The sequence below is a fragment of the Aythya marila genome (assembly GCF_965140915.1).
Source record: "Aythya marila genome assembly, chromosome: 6".
NCBI lineage: Eukaryota > Metazoa > Chordata > Aves > Anseriformes > Anatidae > Aythya > Aythya marila.
The window spans coordinates 6778993-6796506 of record NC_139047.1 but is presented as its reverse complement, the minus strand read 5'-3'; the positions used below and the strand labels follow the sequence as shown (position 1 = coordinate 6796506).

Here is a 17514-nt window from a genome sequence, read left to right as displayed (position 1 = left end):
AAATATTTCCATGTAGGTTGTTCTTCACTGCTAAATGTAGATTCATTCTCTTGGAATTAATTGTGTCATGCTGAAAAACCACTTGGGTTATGTGTCAGTAGATAGGTTACAGAAGGTCTTCCTTATAGGCTGAATGTTAAGAAGAACACAGCATTAAAGTTCTCTTAAGTATTCAAAATTAACTGTATGTGAAGTTAGAGAAGCATCCTTTGATATCAGTAAGAGCTGTGCAAGCAAGGAGTTAATCTTAGAGGTGAGATAGTTTTAAGATCTGTTGAAATTACTTAAAAAAAAAAAAATAATAATTTGGGCTCTAGAAAATCTGTTACAGAATATCTCAACTAACATGGATTTCCTGTCATATAAGCTGATAAATCTCCTCTTTTATTGATTCTGTTACACAGCATAACTCAAGGAGGAGGTTGAGAAGTGAGAGCTCCTATGACATAGACAACATTGTTATTCCCATGTCGCTGGTGGCACCATCAAAGCTGGAGAAACTACAGTACAAAGAAATCATTACTCCGAGGTTTGTTCATGATCTCCTTACTTGCAAAATGAACACGAGAATACTATTAAAGATATTAACATCTAGTTAGATGTTGTAATACTAAGATGATCTTTTCATGTGCTTGTGGGGTTTTGTTTGGTTTTGGTTTTGTTTTTTACTGTGCACATCAGTTTGTGTATAGGAGTGGATGAAAGATGAGTGGTGGGAAGACTGGACAGCTGATAGCACAAGGGAAATAACATGATAGGCGCAGAGTGGTGGCAGATGCACAGACTGGCTAAAAATAGAAGTTTTTTTTTATCATCTTAATTGTAGTGATACTCATGGGCTTAAAAGTGCTGTTGGGCTGACATGCTCTTAGTTATTTGGAGATAGCCGTCTTTTGTGTTACGGTTCACTAAAAAGTAGCTAACAGCAAATTAAACAGAATTGTTTTAGCATATTATTTTTAAAAAAATTTCCATTTTGATACTATGGATTAAGCTGAACTTTTTCCATATAGTGTAAACACATTATTTATAAACCACAATTCTAGAGATGTAATAAATAAATACATCAATAAAAGAACATCTTTAGATTGCTAGAGCAGAGTAATTGATCTCCTGTGCTATAATTCAGTGTCTTTTAAGTACTGCAAGTTGCCTGCAATACTGTAGCTGTTCTATATTTCAATCTCTAATTTGTATTTGTTTTTATATTGTCTCTAAAGATAAAACACTCTGAGTAACTTAAAAAGTTTGTTGGGGAAAGGAAAGGTTAAACGTTGGGTTAAGAAAGGAGAATTACATTGTGAGCATCTGCTATTGGCACCTGAAATTTGAAATTATTTTATCAGAGTCTTTACAGCTGAAACAATGAAGCAGCGTGTAGGTAAACTAATTTGACTTTTCTTGTTTCATTTCTAGTTGGAGAGTTGTTGAATTTCAACCTTTGGAAAGATCTCCTACAGATGATGAAGAGGTAGGCTGTATTTTAATTAAACCAACAGTTTAGTTAAATTAGATACATAGTTGGGATAATCAGTATCAGTTTTTCAAAGTCACTGACTTCATGCAAATCCTGGTAAGTTTCACATTTCAAAAATAAACTATTAGGTATTGGGCTGTGGCAATGTGTCCTACCCCAACTTACTTGACCCTGGAGATAATTCACATTTCTGCCATCCACTACATTAAGACTTGCTGTTCGCTTGTTCTGCCCCTTGTTGTCAGCACAGTCAGAGCTCCTGGAGGATCCCTCTGAGGCCTGAGCTCCCCCGTGCTCCTGGGCACTCTGATGCTGGGTCTCTCTGGGTGTGACTCTCTCTTTGGGGCTACCTCTGCAGTAATGCCTTTCCTTCTCTCTCGTCCTTTTCTTTCATGGCCAGTTCCCATGGCCTCTTGCTCTTGAGGAGGTAATTTGGCATTTTGCTTGCGGGTTTCCTAAGTTTTCTTCTTGGTGTTCCTGCAACCCTCCTGTTGGAAGCAAGCTTTTCTGCTTTGTCAGGAACAACGCAACCATCAGCATTTCCCACTCACCTTTTTCGTTAGGTGTGCACACCGTGTGCTACTCTTGCTTCCTCCAGATGTAAGAATCCACCTTTTTCTTTCAGAGTACGCCCATGGACTTTGGGGCAGGGAGATTTCTTTATCCCCCAATGGTGGTTTTGAGGTGTTTCCTAACCCCAGTGTGAACACAGCAGTGTGTCTGGTCTCTGGGCTGGCTTTCCACTCTTCCTGTCTTATTGTGTCTCCTTTTCCAGAGCCAGAGGAGGAATCTGCCAGTTTTGCTGTCCTCTGGACATCTGTAGCCTCCCTCCAGTCCCTGCTGTAGGCCCCTACCAGCTGTTGTAGCTGCAGGTAAAACTTGTGTTTTACCTTCATCCACAACATCCATTCTAGAGCTTGTTTTACATCCCTACAGCCAGGATTAGAGACCTTAGTGGTAGACAAAGACTGCCTATCTGTAGCAGTACAGCAGGGTATGCTAAGCACCCTAGGCAAGTGAAATTACTGTGCCACTCCCTTGGGGTAGAAAATACACTCTCCACAAAGGCCAGGCTTCTTCAGGAGAGATTTACGAGGCCTGTTAGCTTCCTCCTACCTGGAAATTGATGCTTTCAGAGAGCATCACAGCCTCACCTGCCTACCTGGCATGGTTGCAGTCATTTCACATGGTACTCCTGGCTCTGAAGCAAGGGAACAACTTCCTCTGACCCTGCCTTTTTCGTGCACTTGTGAAATTCTTGGTGGTGGTCAGATTTTGTCACCTCCACCACTGCCTGTTAGCTTGGTACTGTCTGCTGGCAGGAAACCTGCCTGATCTTCTTTAGGAGTGAGAAGGTCAAACTATAATACACAGGAGAACTCTCCTGCGAGGATATTTAATTAAACTACGTGGAGAATTACTAATAAGGCAGCAAGGGCACAGTGCCCCATGAGAGCCTGCTATTCATTGTGCTCGCCTCGTCCTGGTATCGAAGGGCGGGGGTAGAAAAAGAACTTCAACAGTGATTTGCCTTTCTTCAGGGCTTCAAGGGACTTGTTTGGAGCACTCGTTGGATTTCTGTTCTAGACCCCAGATCCCATACAGACTACTTATCTTGCATACTTTTAGCTCATTTTTGCTGAATGGACTTCAAGGAGTCTGTGAAGTTTGTGCACTTACTGCTTGTTTAACAGCCCTCCCAGTCCATTTGTATCTGGCTTTACTAGTTCGTGTATGATTCATCGTTTGGCCAGGAAATACTTGAGTACAATAAAGCAGCCTAGCCTCCTGCTGTGGTCCACTGCTTCAATATTGTCTGTCAGCTGCTGGGTATAACAAGAGAGGAGGGATGTCAGATGAGAAATATGCTAAAGATCTTACTCATCTAAATCATCCTTTGCCAATTTTCTCCCTTTCTTTTCAGATCATATTAATTGGTTTGGATGTTCTTCTGAGGACTGAGAAAAGGTGGCTGTTTGATCTTAATTCTTTCACTGCCTTGCTTCAGGTTTTAGGCTGAGTTAATTTGTTACTGTGTAAGCTTGAGGAAAAAACATCAGAAAACAGGAGTGTTACCTTTTCTTTCCTTCACTCACATTCTGCCACTTGAAATTGTTCCATGCACTGAAATCAAGGCAAACTTCATCTAGCAGATCATTTGGAAAGGAGAAAAGAGCAGGCAAAATGTACCGTCTGCTTTCATACAAAAGCTTTTTCTTTGCTTTCCACTGCATAGCAGTCTGTGGTGGTACTGTGTAATACTTCTGTGTGGCCAAATTTAAAACTCCTCAAGTTGTCCTTGCGTTGTCCAGCACTTAGGGATTTCTCTCGCTTCATGCAATGGGCTCACACCAGAGTTCCCACAAGTCACAAACAAATGTGGTGTCCCAGATTTGTCGGGTTCTACAGGAGCTGCACTTCCAAGGATGGGAACTCAGCACTTTCTGAAAATCGGGCCCATTCATGCTACTTTATTAGAGCCCAAAAAACTTTTTATGGGGTGCCACAGTTTTGTTTCTGGAAATTTTGCCTTACAAGGACAAACACATAAAAGTTGGACAATCTAAAAGTTAATCAACTATCTGTGTCTGCTCCACTGCTCGCTCTAAAAATACTTAGTTTTGGGACATTACAGCGTTTGTATTTCCTGGTTTGCATGTGTAAATTTGCAGTCTGTTGTTGCTTTAGTGCAGGGGAGGGTGCGGCATGGGCTTTCCTGTTTTGTTTGCAGTTTGTTTTGTCCAGGTTAAAGTTTCTGGCAAGGCATGGATATAAAGTAGAGTTAAAGTTTATTTTGCAGTTGTTTTAGCAATTGCAAATACTTCAGAATAATTCTTTGTGTAATTAGTTTTGCATAAGTGTTTTTATGGCGTATGACTCAGCATTTCCCATGGAGCTGACGACTGAAGCACTGACTGTTGTTTTGAGAACCTTTCAGAAATATCCCTGCCTGTTTATTCCTGGTATTATTCCTGACTATTCAACATTAATGCATAGTGGCTCGTAGCTTAACTAGATGAGATGGGAGGGATTCAAATCTTAGTTTGCTCTAAGTCTTTCTTTGAATGAAACCATTAGACATGCCTCGCAAACACACCTTCCTAATAGTCTTTTCTCTCAGCGTCACTGCTAGACCCTGCTGGCAAGCAATGACAGCTTTTTGGCCTTTTTCAAGCTACCTTTGGTGGAAAAAAATACTTTTCTTTAGTTATAGTAATTATAAATTAATGTAAAGTTGTTTGAGGGAAATATAAAATCTTAGAAAGGTGAGGAAGGGCAGAGGCTGCACTGAACCAACCAGAGTTTTTTTACTCTGAGGTAATGTGATTTTTTCTGTAGAACAAAGAACAATTTTAAAGTAAGAAACTGTATTAATGGTTGGTCTTCAGTGGAATAGGGTAAAACTCAAATAAGTAGTTAAATCTCTGCTATTGGCTATGGAAAAGGTACAGTAAGGCTTACTTCTAATATTTTTCAGAACTTGTAGAGGAATGTGGGCTTGGGTTTTGAAAGGAAGCTCGTTAAAAATAAAGTTTCTTCCCAGCATGAAAAGTTTTGGCAATTTGCTAAGAAAAGTAATTTCAAAGTCTAAGTTTTTCTTTGAAAATTATCTTTTGTTTGCACTTCAAAGGAAATTGATCACACAGAAAAATCCTGCATTTTCCCTGAGGGAATAACACTTTTGTAGTCCATAAAGTTGTCGCCTTCACACTGACCTTGGAAAGGCAGAATGTGAACTGAGATGCAGCCCCAGACCCATGCCATCCAGGTGACAAGAGCTGGTGAATTCCAGAGAGGAGGAGACCCATTCGGTTGAGTTACGTGAAGGGAAACAAACAGCTAACAAAGAAGTTTGTGTTGAACATAAATAAAAGCCAGGAGGAGTCTTTAAAAAGAAATCTTGAGCTGAGCAAACAAAGCAGGCCTGTTTGTCTGAGGATTCCTCTGGGGTGCTGGGCTGAGCAGAAATTAGGCAGCACCAGTTCTGGCAAACGGGTCCAGTGGCTGGTTCAGATCACACAGAAGTCTTTGAGATCCTTTTCACTGACCCTGCTAAATTTGGTTGTGGGGCTACGGCTCGTGGCCAGCAGCCTAGGATGGAGGTGTGTGCTCTGGCAGGCTGAGGAACGCCGCTGTCAGGTATGTTTGCAGCAGCAGCAGCGCGTTGTATTTTGCATTCGTACCCATAATGGCCATGCACTGCTTGGTGCTGCAAGGCCTCCTGGAGAGAACGGCTCCTGCAGAAACCTCAGGGCCAAGAGCTGCCTGCTGCAGAGTGAATCCTGCTGGCAACATAACCGTCTCTCTGGTGGTGCAGCTAGGACGCTGCTTTTAGTTCTCTGTTTTATCAGACTAAATCAGAAGATGAATCATGTTGCTTGTGTAGCAGCCACGAGAACTTTGTTTCATGGAAAATCAATTTAAGTTTCTGTAACCTCCCAGTTCTTGGTATAGTTCTTGTCCAGGACTGATCTGGCAGTGCAGCTTCACAGCTCCTACAACCAGGAATTTTCTTTCTTAGAATTTCTCTGCTTTTAAGGTGGGAGTGGCTGGCATAAAAATCCATGGCTTCTGCACTCCTGTGCTCTTGCCAACCACAGTTTTTTAGATGAACTTTGAGGCTGAATAGTTTGGAGCACTTTGAAGTAATGCTGAGCTGTGCAGGAGTGGTCCACCCTGCAGTCTGGGGAGTGAGAGGGAAGGGCAGCACTGTGCTCCTCGCCTAGCTGCATACACACAGCAGACTTAGACAATGGAAAAGTGAAGATGGCTCTTCCTAAGTGAAGGTCAGATGTAAGCGCTGCATCTGAGGAGCTCTGCATAAAAAGCTGGCTCGTTTGACTCTACGAGCAGTTAAAGTACATTTATATTAGGTCTGTGTTAGGTTGTGCTGGGCTCATGCAGCTAAGAAATGCTCTCTTCACAGCAGACACCATTTTCTGCTTGGTTTCATAGCAGGAATGCGGCACCTCAGGTTTGCTGCATGCCTCTCCATGTGGAGCTATTGCAAGCCCCTGTGATTTCAGACCTGCCTCTCTGTGCTTAAAGAGCACCTGGCAAATCCTGCTGCCTCCCAGCCTCCTCCTAAATCAGTCTCTAAAAACTCCCTGGATTTTTGCTTGTCTTCGTTTTGTGCTTTTAATGCTGCCTTGATTTTGCAAATGAATACTTGTCTTTTTAATTCTCTGCTTCCCACCGTAGGGAGAAATGTGCTAGCTGCATAGGGCTGTAACTTCTGTATGCCTTCAGATCAACCACAGACACACAAAGAAATGCACAGGAGGTGACAGCGTCCCATAAACTGTGGCTCTAAGTGAGAGTGCCAGCTGGCGGCGTTATTTTGATGTACCCTTGTACTGCTAGCACACATTGTCACGTTTGCTTGTGTTTGGTGAACAAACCTTCACGGAACTACATCCATCAGCACCTGTCTTTGTTTCTAGTGATGTTGATAATTACAGCAGCTATCCCTCATCTTTCATTGCAGATAGAAGATCTCTCGGATGAAGTCTTTTCCTTACGTCACGCAAAGTATGAAGAAAGAGAGCGAGCAAGGTGGTCGCTGTGGGAGCAGAGCCGCTGGCCCAGAAGGAATAGCAGGCGGGTGTATTGACTTTGATAAGAGCGTTACCGTGGGACCAGGGGTGGGTCGGTTGGTGCAGCAGGTTCAGAAATGCTGCCACAGAGCATAATGCTGCTTATTTATCATCTCCTTAGAGTCACTACCAGGCATAAATTGTTTTTGCAGTTGAAAAGGGAAGGCCAGGCAGTTCTGAAGCATGCAGAACTTACAGAAAGTTGGCACGTTGGTGATCTGGCACCACTAAGATTGTAGTGCCATACACAACACACGGCTCTGTTGGTTTGTGCCACTCCCCATTATCATGACTTTTAGCCACCCCTTTTCATTTGAATCAAGTATAATCCCTGTAAGTCTTGGAAAAAATAGTGTATATAAGGCCAAACGTCATATAGCGGCTGTATCTCCAATTTTGGTCTGGGAAAACGATTCCCATAATTTGCTTCAGAATCTGCCACAACAAAAAACATCCTATAAACATTAGGATAACTTTTCCTGCTGTTTATCATATATATGCCTGTGTCTGTTCCTGGCTGAAATTGAATCATGACGCAATGAATAAATATGCAAAGGTAGCTTTTATACTGCAGAATAAAATTAGAGGTAAAATATATTCAGGAATTAATTCTGAGCGCTTTTGAACATAAAGTGACTTTAGAACCTATACTGAAAAAAGACTAAATCGTATGAAAAATACAGACTTTATACGTACCTTTTTATTTTGAAAATCTGTGAGCTCTTTGGTGAAATCTTAGTGTAATTTGAAATCAGAAGTAAAACTGCCATTAACGTGAGGAAGGTCAAGCTTCTACATGACATTTGAAATGCGTGCCAGTATTTTAAATATTTTAGTTTAAATTTACAATAAAGGTGAGGTCAACATTTCTACTCTTATTACACAAACTATTTTGCTTGCTTTGGAGATTGTGGGTACCTTACCCTATGGGCTAGAGGGGCCCAGACGAGAGGTGGGGTGGCAGTGTGCTTTGGGCACCTGTGTGTGATGCTGTGCTCCCGCGTGGGCCATGCCACTCGCTGTTCTGCAGCTGGGGTGTGTCTGTTCCAGCCCCATGGCAGCTGCTTGTAGCTCCTTCACACAACACTCTTGGCTCTGGCTTGCAGCAGCAGGGTTGTTCAGAACCACGTGTGTTGTTGTTCAGTTCAAGCAAGCGGAGCACAGGTAGCACTTGCAGAGACACTGAACACGTTGAAAAGAAAATCTGAACTACTCCCGGTGATGTGAAAGGGCAGGGAGTAGGTCTTAAGACTCTTGTCTCTCTTGTTCTGCACTAGATCTTACAGCAAAAACGCAGATGGACGACACAGCCAAGATGCAGTGCACAAAGACCACCACAGCAGCTCCTGTGCCTCGCTGCACTGCGCTGCTGAACCTGTTCCCGACCCGACATCAGAAGCCCACAGCTCTGTTTGTTCAGGGATTGCACAGCTCTGCAGGGAGAGCCAGGAAGCCAAGGTGGGTGCTCCCGGTGCCCTCCGGGTCTGCTCAGGGCCTCAGTGACCGCTGGCCCTTAACCTGAAATGGGGAACTTGAACATACCCACGTCCTTCCTTGCTCAGAATGCCCCTAGTTTATGTGTGCTGAATGTAGCCCTTCTGTTTAGATGTAGACGTGTTTTTTATGAATGAAACCTAACATTTGTCAACAGGCTCACCGCTCAGTGAACGCGGTACATGTTTTAGAGGCGAGTGTGGCAGGCCTGGGTTCAGGGATGTGGAATCTTCCCTCGGGTATGCTGGCCAAGGGTTCCAGACAGACCTGATCTGATTGTTTTGGCGGCCAGAAAACCTGCTTGCCTGGCAGTATGGAAAGGAGCCTTCCCCCGTCCTGCGCTGTGCCTGCACAGTTGCAGCTCTGTTACGGGTTCAAACCCACATGAAGCCGGTGCACACTGACAGCTGGTGCCCAGCAGTGTGGTATTCTTTATCTGAAGAGCCCTGCAAACATTGTGAAGAATGACACTCATTTGTTACTTGATAGCAGAGCATTCTGCACACAGCTAATCAGACTCAACTGAAATCTCTTTTTTTCCCCTCTTTTCTCTTTTTCCACCCTCGCTCCTACCCTTCTGATTCCTTTCAGTCGGGGCTGTGGGAACTTCGAGTTTTTCCTCTAAAAGATGAAGAGGTAGAAGCTTTACTGTGCCAAGATCAAGTAACGAATCAGACTGAAATGTCAAGTGCAGCTTTCCCCAGCGACTCGCTCTGTACTTCATGTACGCCCATTGGTTTGGCAGACAATGGCCATCCACCAAGAAAACAATCCACAGAAGAGTCAGAAGACTGCGAAAATGTTTGCCTGGGAATCAACAATACGAGAAAACAAAGGTGACAGGGAATAATGTGGTTCATTAAGAAAGCCAATTAAGGTGGAGAAAAGTGTAAGGTAAAATCTCTCTTGTTCACACAGCATATGACAGCACAATTCAAAACCTGTACATTAGCTGCATATAATATATTTTCTTTCTTGCTTTGTAACAGGCAGGATAAATCCCAAAGACAACACTTTCTTCTTCCTGAACCCCAAGAGAAAGTAATTATTTCAAGCTGGAAGTCTAATATTCCCAGTGTCGGGAGTGGGCGCACATAAATTGCTGGCACCATTCACTGCTTTCTGTTGTCATATTGCCACATTCGTTAATAATCATCCTCTTTTGTTTTGTTTGTTTTCAAATGTGTTTCTGGTTCTAGTGGATTCTGGTGCAGCAGGATATGCTGTCTACCTTAAACCAACAACTTCAACTGAACACAGAAAAACTACTTGAAAATACAGTGGTGAGAAAGCGATAACCACAGATTATTTTCCTGTGTGGCATGAATGTGTGGCAGAAAATCCACCTCTCTTTAAAGGCATGCGTGCAACCCACGCGTGAGAGAAGGGCAGGTGAGAACCAGCAGTCTGAAAGCAGACGTTGTCGAAGCCTTGCATCTAGCTTAAAACCTGTACTCAGCTCTCAGTAGTGCCAGGGCATGTTCCATATAGACGTCCTCGAGCAGTAAGATAGACATAGACCACTGCATTTCAATAGTCCGTGTATCTGCTACTCAGAGTAGGGTTCCTGTTTGTTGTGTGGGTTTAGAGAAAGGGAAGGGAAGAGGAGGCGCATCAAATCCCTGATGCAGCTCCCTGGATGTTGCGTTTTGGGTCACCTTACTTCCTTAGGCCTTCAGTAGCAAATGAGGCTCATAATATTTTGCTTTAATATGTTAAAGATGAAGTTTAGTTCAAATTTCTGTACAGTGCCTTGCAAGAGTCTCATAAGTATGCCAACATTTGGTGACTAGCTGAAAAGATGATTGATGTCTAGAAGACCAATAAAGAAAAAAGCCCCAAAGCTCTCCATTGTGATTCCAGATAGATTTTTAATTTCCCAGCAAGTTCAAGGTGAGGAAACAAAAGCAAGTTGCTGAAACTTGCATCTAAATAGCATAGTTTGGAATGTATCTGCAATCTGAAGAGGTATTAACAAAGATTAAACATTGAATGTAGGTATAATTCACCAACAGGAAGTTTTTCTGTGTAGGACAGTTGAAGGCAATTTTATAGGAGTCTCTGTTTTTGTGCAAGATTTCCTTCCATGTGTACTATCTAGAACTGAATGGCACTGGACAGATGACCCAGTTTTAGTGTCAATTTTTTTTTTTTTTTTTTTTTTTTTTTTTTGTCAAAATGACAGGAAATACACACTGGACATCTGAAAACAGTTCAGTAAAGTTTCAACACTACAACCTATTGCTACATTGTAGTTTATTGCACATTATGATTATTTTTTTAAACACTTTTTTAACACTGGTTTGTCTTAAACTTGAATCTTGCCTCATTGTCTGATACAATAATCTTTGATGCAAGGTTGTTTTTTTAATTAAAAGTTATTTCTATATATATAGACCCATATATGTGTGTTGTATATGGTCTGAATTGGATGGCCTTTTAGAAGTGCAGTGCTGGCTTTCGTGCTTTCTCTTGGCACAGAGACCTGCTCGGCCCAAGCGTGGCTTTGCAGACGCAGTGGCGTGGCAGTGGCACTGAGCTTTGCTGTCGTACTCGCGTTGCACTGGTGCTTGGGAGACTTCAGGTTCCCTCCAGCCCCTAAATTCAGAGGTGAGCTGTTCCACCTCTCGTCCTGCGTGTGCGGCTGCTGCTGCTGGGAGAAGCTTTGTGAATTGCAATGCCTCCAACGCCTCCAGATGTGTCGCCCTTCACGCAGAAGGCTGACCCGACCAGCTCTCACCCAGCTTGCTGTAAGGTCAGGGCTTCCTGCTGGCTGATCCCTGGGGCAGCGCGAGTTCCTGCGATGTGGGGTGGGACAGGCGCAGTACGGCAGCCAGCGAGCTGCCTGACGTGGCCCAAGACGCTGTCAGGAAGCGGAAACGCATTCCAGTGTTGTATGGGAAGGAGGCAAAGCAGGGGGGGGGGTCTAAATTCATTTGGGGGTGGGGGCGGGGTGAAGAGAATGTTAAAATGCAAGCAAGGAGACATGAACCAAATTTGGTTGGTCTCAGGAACTGTGAAGCTGCTCCTGTATGGCTGTTCAGTTCCCAGCTGTGGGCTCCTGTTGAACCATGGTGTGGCTTTTGGGTCGGTCCCCAGTGTGCTGCTCCAAAGCAGCTGTTTGTTACCGTGCCAGCTGCAGAGGCTGCACAGGCGGTTGCTGATGAGAGCGAGGGTAAGCACGCTTTCTTTGTCCTCTCTTTAGATGCTTTTGCTCAGCCATTGTGGGAAACAGCTAGTGCGTGGCAATGCAGCAATAAAAAGGCTAGGCAAAGAAAGCCAGAATGCTAGGAAAAAAAACCAGCTTGTTGAAACTCTAACAATGTCTGTTGGGCTATACCCCGCCCCAGCCCTGTCAGCTCTCTTCTCTGTTAATGTCTGCCTCTCAGCTGGCTGGACCTGCAACAGCAGCCTGCACAGAGCTGCCCGAGCGACTGCGAGGCTGGAGAACCACACCCGGGCACTGCTTCCTCCTGCTGCCTCCACCCTGGGGCTGCTCCCAGAGCCTTGCTGGTGTGCAGCTTGTGCCATCAGGTGAGAAGCACACACGAGCATGGTGGGCAAAGGCCTGTGGCTGCAGTTGTTGCCTGCCTGCCTCTGGCAGGGGCAGCTTGGAGCAGACAGGGTGCACGTGCGCTGCCTCATCAGCCTCCTCTCACTGCTGTAACAAGGTTAGAGAACTTGGTCACAAGCCCACCCCCTGCCTTTCCTGTGTGCTGCATGCAGCTGCAGTTGGCACTAGTGCTCTATTTCCCTGCCTGCGGCCCTTTTCTCCTGCAGAGCTGGACTCCCACCTTGGGTCAGGTTTTGCGTGAATCCTGGTGTCTTGAGGATGGCACCGGTGGTGGGAGTGGGCTGAGAGCTCAGAGCCAGAGTCACGCTTGAGGCCATGAAATGAGCAGGAACCCCCTGCTTGTTTTCTTTTTGAAAAGTTAAACAACAGGGGAAAAAAAAAAAAAAAAGAAGCTGTTTGTCTTTTGGCTGTTAAGCTGTAAGAACAGCTGTCAGCACTGCTTCCAGTGAAGGTACTCTAAAGGCTGCCTTAAATACCAACTCAAACACATGCGGTAAGGCCTGTAAGGCCTTCCCCCCACCCGTACATGAAAATGGGGTGTTGCAGCCTCACAAAGAAAACCATTTCCCTTGCACTTCATTTACCATTCTCAGCAGAGAAGTTTTTACGGCCACCTGCATTCTGCTCCCTGCTGCTACAAGGGTTTAAATGCTTCGTCCAGGACCTTGATGGAATGTAAGTACAACTGCACCCTGTTGAGCCCCGCTGCAGTGAAGCCATGCGTGCCTCCAGCTCAGGGATGGGCACTGTTCCGCCCCGCAGCGCACACCCAGCCTCCCTGGGGCCGTACCCAAGTGCCTTTTATCCCGCCTTGCAGTCGGACGGTGCCGTGCTCTGGCAGCGCACTCTGGCCTGCTGTAGCCCACATGACTCAGCGTCACCACTGCCTCCCTGCTGCTTCGTTGCTGAAACTTTATCAGAGCATTGCAACATGTAACGGCTCCGGGGTTTGTTGGCCCCGCAGATATGCAAACACCTCGTCTGGTTTCAAGTCCTGCAGCTGGGGTGCTTCCTCTGTGGCGCTGCATTACTGCGCAGAGGAGGACAAGCCCAAACGCAGCCTAACGGATTGCTTCAGGTTCTGTATCAAGGCACACAACCGGACAAGTCCTAAGCAGTAAAGGAACACCTCTTGGTGCTGATATTTTCATGGATTCTTCAGCTCTGCGCTCACAACTAGTTTTAACCTTAGGTGTGTCAAAGGACACTGCCATAGCAACCAGCTGCACAGATCCACCTGGGTGGGATTCACACAGAAAGCAGCAAGTGAGCGATTTTCCTGTGTGTCTAATTCTCTTCTCCCACAACAGTGCTAAGGTAAGGCTGAATGGAAGTAGAACTACCGCATTGAAACAGGGACAAAGCAACTGAAACCTCTGAAAGAAAACATACCGCATGGTTCTGTGCTCAGAACACAACGCAAAGCTCTCACTCACGCGGCATGACTTGGGGCCTTTTTTTTCCAAATTAATGAGAAAAAGCAAGGGAAATTGTTTGAATGCCCTTCAAACGAGCTTGAGATCAACTGTAGGAAGCAAATACTGCTTACAACGGAACGAAAAGTCATACTTCCCAATCCTGAACTAAACTTCTGATAGCTGTTTTTTACTGCTTAGCCCTGCATTTTAAGTACCAAAGCCTTGATTTTTTTTTCTCAATGTGCGCAGTATTTTAAACTCTACACAGCTGCTTTCCAGCTTTAATGTGTCCAGTGGGCACATGGACCATTACCTTTTTCCTAGCCAAGCTTTTTTTGGCTGCTTCTGAGATGTTTTCAGAGCAGTAGCTCCAGCAGACTCCATTTTTCTCTTGCTAGCTCTCATCTGGGGTTGCAAATGGAAACAGGAAGCGAAGACATTTGTTCACCTAACCCACAACCAACCACACAGGAAAACGAAGCGGCTTAGCCAGCTCTGAGACCTGCCTGGATTGTCTGCAAGCCCCCTCCTTAGTGCTGGCAGCAACCCGGGCTGTAACAGCACCCTGTGTCTCCTTGCCCAGCACCAAGTGTTTTACCTTCCTGCGCTGTTGGCTGCTGTGGGATCGCAGTGGATGCAGCCCAGAGGACGGGCTGTGGGGCACTGCATGCCTGGGGCTCACAGCAGGGCGTGCGTCAGCTCGAGCGCTGCTGCCACAGCAGGGAGGTGACAGGTGCCCAGCTTTGCTGCAAGAACAAATTTGACTACATGCTTGAACTGACCTGGATGCAATTGTTGAGCTGTCAGGCCTGCTCCCTTGAACTAGCATACAGCAGCCCTTCTGTAGCTTACGGGAAAAAATGCCAAGCAAGCAGAACACAATAAAATATTAAAGGAGCGAGCACTACTGATTAGAGCCATGCGAGGCAGGTCTGTCTAACACAACCCACTCAAGTCTTCCTCTAGGGGGTTTTAACTCTCCTATTCCACATGTCCAAACAGGCCAAGCTAAGAAGTTAGCGCAAACAACCAGGAGCTATGAGAACTATTTAGCTTTCTAGCTATGAGAACGGAGCTGTTTAACAGGTGAAGAACCACCTCCACCTAGTGCATGTATCTCAAGCTACATACAGCGAAATCACTGCAGTACATAACATGCCTGTATGTCACTATCCTAATCACTCACTTGGACTTACTTATGCACAAATTCAGGAGGTTGGGGTCAAGATACTGCACTCTAACATTCCAGCATGGAATTCCATCACTTCCAGGAATTTGAGTCAGAGCTGTCTTACCTGGCTATTTGAAAGGCGAACGAGAAAACAGTTCCCAGCCTGTGACCTGGGAAAGATGTTCAACAGATGGGTGTGGTGTTTAAAAAACTTCGATAGGTCAAGTATTTCTACACAGTAAAAGCAAAACAGAAATATTTCTATCATCCACAGCTTTCCCCAGCCCTAATAAACTGCATTTTCCCCGAAGTTACTATTCCAACTCCTCATTTTTGACAGTCAATTTAAAGGAGACTTACCACACCAGGAGAAGTGTGTTTAATGCAGACATTGGAAAAGTTTTGTAGGAATGCACAGATCAAGTGACAAAATACAGACAGCAGAAGGCAGGTTCATTAGAGTCGTCCACAAGAGAGATTGCATGTGGTGATGCTACACTCTTCTAGCAAGCAAAAACTGATTGAATTTTAGTTCGATCCACTCAGCATTAAAGGTTGTTGCATAAAATTAGCCTCCACAGAATCAAGAAACAGGTTCAAACCATTGCATTTCCAACCCTGAAAGACAGCCAGAATGTTTTTTCACTGCTGCTTGCTTCATTGCAGTGAAGGAATGATTCCTCTGTTCAGCAGCAACAAATTTCTGTAATTAATGTTCATCCAGCCCTCCCTTACGCACGAGAAACAAGGGCTCTCCTGCACGCACAGAGCCTTCTTGAACACTGTTCGAGTAGGTCTCATCGATCCAGACACCGCTTTTGAGCAGCTTCTGAACACACGTTCCTTAGAAGGTTGATCACAGATCTCGGATCTGCGCTCCTCATAATAGCACTGCCAGATACAATCATATTTGCACCTGCCTGGAAGATATTAAACACCCACTCAGTGACACAGAACAGACCCGTTTCTTAAGACTTTTCTTGCTGCAAAACACAGAAGGAGACAGCAGTTTGTAGGCTGATGAATGAATGAGCACTACCTGCAGGACACAGGTACCGTGCCTCTAACTACAGCTGCGAATTAACTTTGGAAAAGACAGCACTTCCCCTCACAGCCCCTCACAGCTAACTGCTTCACCACTGCTCCTGCTTAGCTGCGTGTACAACAAACGACTTAGGAGGGGCTTCAGTAGCCACTGTTAAAAAAGGCACAAATGATTTTGCTACTATGTCAGCTTCACTGTTCCTTCTGAAAATGACTGCTCAAAGGGCTTGTCCTCCTATGCCTTATTTTCTGAGGGATGACTCCATCATCTCTCAACACACTGACCCAGAGCACTGTGCCGTTTCAGCCTCTTACCTCTGCGCACTTGTGGATGGTGTCAGGCCCAACTCCTCCATCCACTTCGATATCCAGCGATGGGAACTGCGTCCTCAGCCACTGAACCTGCGAGAGATGGCGTTAAAAGGCTGGCACTGAGGGCTGCACCCAGCCAGTTTATTCTCACACAGTTTATTCTCACACACACACACAAGGTTTATTCGTTTCCCCGCTACTCTCTCTGTGGTTAACTTTACGCTCGGTAGACGGGAGGCGTCGGTTCACCTTTGGCATCATGTCTTCCATGAATTTCTGCCCTCCGAAGCCCGGCTCCACCGTCATCACCAGCGCCATGTCGATCTGGTTGGCCCAGGGTGCCAGCTGCTCCACCGTCGTGCCGGGCTTGATGGCCAGGCCCACCTGCGGGAGAGGAGGCGCAGAGCGGCTGCAGGCCGTGCCGGGGGCTGCGTGAGGCGGCTCCGGGCTGCGCGGCCGCTCACCTTCATGCCGTTCTCGCGGATGTCCTTGATGAGCGCGCCGGGGTTGTCCGCGGCCTCCAGGTGGAAGGTGTACTGGTTGGCGCCCGCCACCGCCATCGGCTGCACCCACTGCTCGGGCCTGGCCACCATCATGTGCATGTCTGCGGGGCGGCGGCGCCGTCAGGGCGGCGCTGGAGCCGCGCAGGGCCCCGCGGCGCCCCGCGGCCGCTTACCGAAGAAGGGCTCCTGGCCCAGGCGGCGCCGCAGGCTCTCGACCACCGGGTGCCCGAAGGTGATGTTGGGCACGAAGTGCCTGGGGGCCGAACACACGGCGTTACCCCGCGGCCCCTCCTGGCCCTCCCCTCCTTCCCTCCCTCCCTCCCTCCCGCCCGGCGTTACCCGTCCATGACGTCCAGGTGCAGGTAGTCGGCGCCGCACTCCAGCAGCCGCCCGCACTCGGCGCCCAGCGCCGCCAGGTCGCCGTTGAGCACGGACGGCCCGACCCGGCACCCGGACGCCATCGCCGCCGCCCCGCGCACGCGCGGCCCAGCGGGAGCCCGCCCCCAGCCACAGCCACGGCCACGGCCCCCAGCCCGCCTCCGCCCCGCCGCCACCGGCGCCATCTTGGCGGCCGCCTCACCCCGGCCCCTCCGCACACCCCCGGCCACACCACAGCCACCCGCAGGGCAGCCCCACGGCAACGCGCTGCAGCTCACACCTTTATAGGGCTCTGGCAGTACCACAGCACGCAGACCCCTCGGTCCCTGCTATGGCTCACTGCTGTGAAGGCACCCGTGACAGCGGCAACACCTTAGTGGCAACATTTATCACGTACACTGAGTTAAACCACGTAAATCACAGCTATTTTGGCAGAGTACCACAGTGAGGTTGTCCACCTTTCGTTAAGGTAGATTCTCCCGTCTCATTTCACACAGAAAAGGTCGCTCTGTGAAATGCACCGTGAATTCTGCACGTGCAGCGTCC

At 46.7% G+C, this 17514-nt stretch overlaps 2 protein-coding genes across 8 annotated transcripts in view; one reads left to right on the top strand and one right to left on the bottom strand.

Annotated features, from left to right (window-relative positions):
- KANSL1L (KAT8 regulatory NSL complex subunit 1 like) overlaps positions 1–10747 on the top strand; it is a 62464-nt gene extending 51717 nt beyond the window's left edge. For 6 of the 7 annotated variants that reach the window (XR_014317766.1, XR_014317767.1, XR_014317768.1 and 3 more), the window contains 6 exons: positions 405–529; positions 1417–1471; positions 6966–7078; positions 8352–8532; positions 9160–9462; positions 9558–10747. Coding sequence is in view for 1 of the 7 variants with exons in the window: in XM_082763416.1 (XP_082619542.1) it covers positions 405–529; positions 1417–1471; positions 6966–7078; positions 8352–8532; positions 9160–9408 (723 nt within the window). In the remaining 6 variants the exon portion in view is untranslated. Of the gene's footprint in view, positions 1–404; positions 530–1416; positions 1472–6965; positions 7079–8351; positions 8533–9159 lie in introns of all 7 variants that reach the window. The other variant, XM_082763416.1, reaches the window with a different exon arrangement.
- A 4348-nt stretch (positions 10748–15095) lies between these two features.
- On the bottom strand, positions 15096–17183 carry RPE (ribulose-5-phosphate-3-epimerase). The gene is made up of 6 exons (XM_082763418.1): positions 16930–17183; positions 16764–16843; positions 16552–16691; positions 16337–16471; positions 16091–16177; positions 15096–15651 (listed from the first exon to the last, which is right to left on the bottom strand). Exons 1-6 carry the CDS (start codon positions 17151–17153, stop codon positions 15529–15531), a joined length of 789 nt encoding a protein of 262 aa, XP_082619544.1. The 5' UTR covers positions 17154–17183; the 3' UTR covers positions 15096–15528.
- Between the last annotated feature and the right edge of the window lie 331 nt (positions 17184–17514).

Coding starts and splice junctions, on each gene's coding strand:
- RPE (XM_082763418.1), bottom strand. CDS start 17,153: ATGGCGCCGGTGGCGGCGGGGCGGAGGCGGGCTGGGGGCCGTGGCCGT. Junction 16,472..16,551: donor TCCGCGAGAACGGCATGAAG/GTGAGCGGCCGC, acceptor CCTCTCCCGCAG/GTGGGCCTGGCCATCAAGCC. Junction 16,178..16,336: donor TGGAAGACATGATGCCAAAG/GTGAACCGACGC, acceptor CATCTCTCGCAG/GTTCAGTGGCTGAGGACGCA.